The sequence below is a fragment of the Canis aureus genome, chromosome 8, assembly GCF_053574225.1.
Source record: "Canis aureus isolate CA01 chromosome 8, VMU_Caureus_v.1.0, whole genome shotgun sequence".
Classification (NCBI taxonomy): Eukaryota; Metazoa; Chordata; class Mammalia; order Carnivora; family Canidae; genus Canis; species Canis aureus.
This window is the reverse complement of record NC_135618.1, coordinates 65757498-65763507: the sequence shown is the minus strand read 5'-3', so window position 1 is coordinate 65763507 and position 6010 is coordinate 65757498. Positions and strand designations below refer to the sequence as shown.

Genomic DNA, 6010 nt, shown 5'->3' with positions numbered 1-6010 from the left:
TAGGTTTCTAGAAGGAGGAGATAGATGAAAATATGAAACGACAGATTTTAGCTATCTGGAGTGAAGGGTGAGCCTTAAGAGTGTCCAGTTCAGGGATCCCTGGGTGGCGCAGCGGTTTGGCGCCTGCCTTTGGCCCAGGGCGCGATCCTGGATACCTGGGATCGAATCCCGCGTCGGGTTCCCTGCATGGAGCCTGCTTCTCCCTCTGCCTATGTCTCTGCCTCTCTCTCTCTCTGTGTGACTGTCATGAATAAATAAATAAAATCTTTAAAAAAAATAAATAAATAAAAAAATAAAAGAGTACTTACTGTTACTTTTTAGAAGAGATTTACGGGGGGGGGGCGGCGGGCAGGGGGCCGTGGGTGGTTCGGTGGTTGAGCATCTGCCTTAGGCTCAGGTCGTGATCCCGGGCTCCTGGAATCATGTCCTGCATCAGGCTCTCTGCCGGGGGCTTGCTTCTTCCTCTGCCTGTGTCTGTGCCTCTCTCTCTCTCTCTGTGTCTCTCTTGAACAAATGAATAAAATCTTTAAAAAAAACCCACAAAAACATAAGAGTGTTAGTGGGGCACCTGAGTGGCTCTGGTTGAGCGGGTGTCTTTGGCTCAGGTGTGATCCTGGGGTCTTGGGATGGAGTCCCACAACACGACAACAGGCCCCCTACAGGCAGCCTGCTTCTCCAGTTGCCTATGTCTCTTCCCCTCTCTCTGTGTGTCTCAGGAATATGAAATCTTTTAAAAAGATAAAAGCATTACCTGAGTAAACTTGTAATATAAATACTTCCTCTGTTGATCTCATATGTATCTAAATATCGTTTGAAGCTAAACAATTGTATTGCCCACATTACAACCCAGGAAGGTTGTTCTTAAGGGCCTGGGAGCCATCTCTTTGACCTGTAAACCTCAAGGAAGATAGTGTCCCTCTGTGTCTCCGGGAGGGGGTAAGCATGGTCTCTAGGCATCTTGCTATGAGCTGTAAACTACCTGCTTGACAGAGAAAGGTAAGAACTTTTTTCTCCTCCTTCACACAGAGACAACTAGGATGGACCAGCACCCCGATTACCAGGTGAATTTAGGATGTACTATGAAAAAATGCATAGCAAATGGTGCTGACGAGTCCTGTAGGTGTGAAACAGGTTTACCACTTAGGATGAGAACTATGGGCTGAGCTACAAGGAAAGACAAGTCTCCGGGTTCTCCTTGCAAACTTGTTAGTGGTTTGCCTGTGATGTGCGACACAGTCTGGTTTAAAGGTTATTTAACGGTAGGATGGGGGGCCTGGGTGGCTTAGCCAGGTAAGCAGCTGCCTCTTGGTTTGGGCTCAGGTCCGGATGTCAGGGTTGTGGAATGAAGCCCTCCGTGGGGCTGCTGGCTGAGCCTGGAGTCAGCTGGGGATTCTCTCCTCTTCTCCCTCTGCCCCTCCCCCTGCTCTCACGCGCTCTCTCTCCCCCTCTCTCTCTCAAATGAATCGTTTAAACCAACATAACAATCGTTCTCTTCTTTCTATATTTGTGGAGAGGATTTCCTGGATGGCAGGAGAAGGTTTTTGTTTTTTGTTTTTTGTTTTTTTTTAAGATTTATTTACTCCTGAGAGACACAGAGAGAGGCAGAGAGGCAGGCAGAGGGAGAAGCAGGCCCCCTGCAGGGAGCCCGATGCGGGACTCCACCCTGGACCTGGGCATCACCGCCTGAGCCCAAGGCAGACGCTCAACTGCTGAGCCACCCAGGCGACCGGGAGATTCTCCTTTTAATCTCCACCACCCCGCGGCGTCGAAGAAGCACTTGGCCAGGCGCGCCGTTATATAATCTCTCCCCCAAAATACTGCTCAATCCTTGTCCTTAGGACCTCCTCGTCAAGACATGGCACTTTAACCTAACAGACATTTAATTCGTCGGACGGACGGGCAAATTCCCAGGGATATGGTTCGGGTTTGTGTGTGTGTGAAACCCGGTTGTTCCACAGTCTGTACTTTGCATTCGTTGTGCAACTTGGACAAGCTACCTTTTCTATTTCCTTCTCCTTTCTTGGAGAAACCATGCGCCTCTCTTATGTCCTTGCTGAGTAGTAATCGTATCCCAGTGTGTTGGTGCAACTTGTCAAAGTTCAGTGACGTGCACACGTGCACCCTTCCCCGTCCTCTCCTGCTTGTGGAAGTCTCCGTGCCAAGCCGACAGACAGACCTCAGGGCAAGGAAAGGACCAGGGATCCAGGACGCAGGCACAGCCGCTGCTAGAAGCGACACGTCTCCTCGATTCCTCACGGGAGCGAAGACGACTGGGACATCGGGCAGTAGGTCCGGATGGTCAATCCTCTGAGCACGGTGCCTCTTACCCACCCGAGGAGGTGGAGACTTTCGAGACGTCCCCTAGCGTGTGGGCGCTTGGACTCCCGGGAAACAGAGTCCGGGTGTTTGTGCCGCTCCCCCAGGGGGCTCCCGCAGGACCCGGGCCGCACGCCGGCGCCGTGGTGCGCATGTGCAGCTCGGCCTGTGTGCGTGTTGGCGCAGGCGCAGTGCGGCCGCGCTGCTCTCGCTTCCTGTGCGTGCGCAGGTCACCGCTCGCCGCGGTTCCCAGGCTTCGGCCTCCGGCGGCCGAGGATTCCCCGGGACCTGCGGGGCTGTCCGCCGTCCGGCCGGGCCGGCACCCAGCGGGCGCGGGTCCGCGCGGGCCGGGCGGAGGCGCGAGCGGGATCCCCCCAGCGCGAGCCCCGGAGCCCGCGGGCCTGGGCCGGAGGAGCCGGGCGGTCGAGTGGCGGCGGCGGCGGCGGCGGCGGCGGCGGCGGCGGCGGGGCCCGGGTCCGGCCGGTTTGCGGCCGCAGGACGGCGAGGCGTCAGGCGGCCGTTTGGGGCCCCGGAGGGTGGTCGGCCCGAAGTGAGTTTGCGCGCTAGTTCCAGAGCCGGCGCCCCGGGAACGGCGGCCCCGGGAGGCGCAGGAGGAGCAGCCCCCGCCCCGGATCCCTCGCGAGCCTTGGGGCAGCTCGGCGGGTCCCGACGGGGTAGGTCGTGCGCTCGCGGGCCTCCTGGCGGTTGTGGATCTTCCGGGCGGCCAGAGTGCGCGCGGGCGGGGAGGGATGGGCGCTCCCCCGGGACGCGGGACTCGTGGGGTCCCGGCTTCCCGGGGGCGCAAGGGGCTCCCGCCTCCCCTTGCCCCGTCCCCCGCTTGCTGCGCCGTCGCCCTGTCCAGCCTGCAGACGGGTCTCTAAGCGCCCAGGAGTGTGTGCGGAGCCGGCTGCGTTGTGCCCTGGGGCATCTGCCGGTGGAGCGCAGGGCCGGTGTGCGAGGAGGGCCGGGCTGCGGCTGCCTGGTTGACAGAGGAGCCTGGGCCTGAGAAGGGAGGCGGCTTGTCCAGGGCGACGGGGTCCGTGGGTGGGCTTGCTCTCGGGCCTGAGCTCCTGGGCGCGCGTGCTGGCCGCCCTGTTAGTTTTCGTGATCAAAAGGTTCTTCGGTGTAGCTAGCGCACAAGCCAGTGAAGGGAGAGCATTTGAAAACAAGTGCGCCTTGATGCACCTTTACCCTGCTTTAGAGACCTGGTGTTTTCTGTTCCTGTGCATACGTGATTTTAAGTCATTTGAAGAGGTAAGGAAAGACGGAGAGAGCACCGTGAAGAGGAGGGTTTTTTTCAGCGTTAGTTTAATGAAGGCAACGGTTTGAAAAATGAGCCGATGTTTATATTAACCATTGAAGAGTAACCCATCTAGGGCAGCCCGGGTGGCTCAGTGGTTTCACGGGTCCTTCGGCGGAGGGTGTGATCCTGGAGATCCAGGATGGAGTCCCACGTCGGGCTCCCTGCATGGAGCCTGCTTCTCCCTCTGCCTGTGTCTCTGCCTCTCTCTCTCTCTCTCTCTCTCTCTGTCTCTCTCTCTTTGTCTCTCTGGGTCTCTTGTGAATAAACAAATAAATAAAATCTTAAAAAGAAAAAGAAAGAGTAACGCATCTGATCACCTCGTGATACGTGGGAGGGACCCCAATTCTCTTGTACCTTTCTCTTTTCTCACATTTTTAGCCTCTTCTGAGTGTTCACAGGGAATGAGATTTCTTTGGAGGTATTATGCAGGATGACCAGTGACTTCTATCATTTCTTCTTCTTCCCCAGGTCCACCGTTAACAGTCTATGGTTTTCCAAGAGCAGCAGAAAATGAATGAATCCCAGGTGAGTTTTCCTGTGTCCGTGCTTGGTTTTGTAATGCATTTCAGCAGATTTATATGGGTCCAGATTTTAAAATGGGAGTATGGAAATAAAAGACGTTATCATGTAACATGCACTTCTCACTCTGTCAGATTAGCACACAGAGTCTTTTGTGGAATTCATGTGTGCAGAGTTATGGGGTAGGGCTACATAGTTGACTCATGTGCCTGGTCGTCAGAGAAAAGGAGGGTATGGTGCGTTACATGATTTCAATTTTTATAAGAGGAAACAATTTTTTAACTTGTGGGCTTAAAAGGTTTCTTAGGACTTGTGAAACTGTGTTTGTGAAATTGATGTAGTTGCTGGTAGCTTTCCTAATGATCAAATTAAATCATTCCAACTGGTTACATATTTTTTGTTTATCAAAACCGAGGACCTGGTATGTATAATTTTTCCAGGCACCAAAATACCGTGATCCAAGGAGACATATTTTCATTGTTACTGTTTTGTCCAGGGGTAAAAGCTGAGTCGTGCGTGTAATGGCCTGCGCATCCTTCAGGTGGCTTCTGTTATTCCTACTTGTTCGGGTTGTGCAGTACATAATACAGCGAGGTATTCCCTAGTAAATATGCAGTCACTGCCGTTCCCATTTCAATTCTTAGCATCTTGATTTTGTCCTCACCCCTCTCTGGAACGTATTGCTACAGATTAGCAGTGACCTGGGCCCCTGGGTGACTCAGGCAGCTAAGTGTCTGCCTTTGGCTCAGGTCATGATGCTGGGGCCCTGGGATCGAACACCGAGTTGGGCTCCCTGCTTTGTGGGTCTGCTTCTCCCTCTGTCCCTCCCCCCACTTGTGTGTGCTCTCACTCTCTTGCTATCTCTCTCACTGTGTTGCTCACTATCAAATAATGAATAAAATCTTTTTAAAAAAAGATTAGCGGTGATCTCAGTACAGTCAGATGCATCAGACATCATCCAGCTCTTACCTCCCGTGATCATTCGTCTGACGTATTACTTCCACGTGTCTTTTCTTCGTGGAGTCTCCCTTTGCTTGGCTTTTTTTTTTTTTTATGATAGTCACACACAGAGAGAGCGAGAGAGGCAGAGACACAGGCAGAGGGAGAAGCAGGCTCCATACACCGGGAGCCTGACGTGGGACTCGATCCTGGGTCTCCAGGATCGCGCCCTGAGCCAAAGGCAGGCGCTAAACCGCTGGGCCACCCAGGGATCCCTGCTTGGCTTTTAAAAAGGTTCACCTGCAGATATTTTTGCTCTTTAACTGATCAGGGGTGTTTGAAAAAGTAGGTGAGGGTAACCTGCAATACCTATTTTTCTGAGTATATAATATCTGGTGTTGAAAGTTTCGCCATCTTCTGGATGTGTTTGAGATGGTTCTTTTCAATCAGCATACACACAGAGACCACTCTCTCCAGGTGGCTAAGTCTTTTAAATCATTTACTGATGGTTTCCTTGTATGTGTGTTATGTTACTGCTTTGTAATCTATGTTTTGAAGAAATTTTGTCTATCCTGTGTTTCCCGTAGTCTGGATTGTGTGGACCTCGTTGCTGTCATTCTAACTCGACAACTTTTGTCATTACCCATATGCCTTCTATAATTGGTAGTTAGCTCTGGACGTTGACCCAGTTCTGTTCAGTTCTTTTGCAAGTCTTTGCTGCTCATGACTACTATCCGCTTTCCCCTCGAGGGCCGTATCTTCTTCCTTTGTTTTTGTGACGTTAGCATCTATTGGTTGGTGTTCATTGCCAAGATCCCCCAATTCTTTAGGGGAGACAAGATGGTGCTATGTTAGTTTACCATTTCTTTGTTTCCCCAGCTAGAATACTTTCCTAAAGAACAACATCTCTTTAAATAGTTCTGTGGTTCTTAC

General features: G+C 52.5%; 1 protein-coding gene across 2 annotated transcripts in view; it reads left to right on the top strand.

Moving 5' to 3' along the window:
• The first annotated feature begins 2774 nt into the window (after nucleotides 1-2774).
• The window catches only part of LOC144319508 (RB-associated KRAB zinc finger protein-like), a 28422-nt gene continuing 25186 nt past the window's right edge, over nucleotides 2775-6010 (top strand). The window contains exons 1-2 of one of the 2 annotated variants that reach the window (XM_077907708.1): nucleotides 2775-2990; nucleotides 4088-4144. In XM_077907708.1, coding sequence (XP_077763834.1) covers nucleotides 4106-4144 — 39 coding nt within the window. In that variant the 5' untranslated portion in view covers nucleotides 2775-2990; nucleotides 4088-4105. Of the gene's footprint in view, nucleotides 2991-3155; nucleotides 3571-4087; nucleotides 4145-6010 lie in introns of those variants that run through there. The other variant, XM_077907709.1, reaches the window with a different exon arrangement.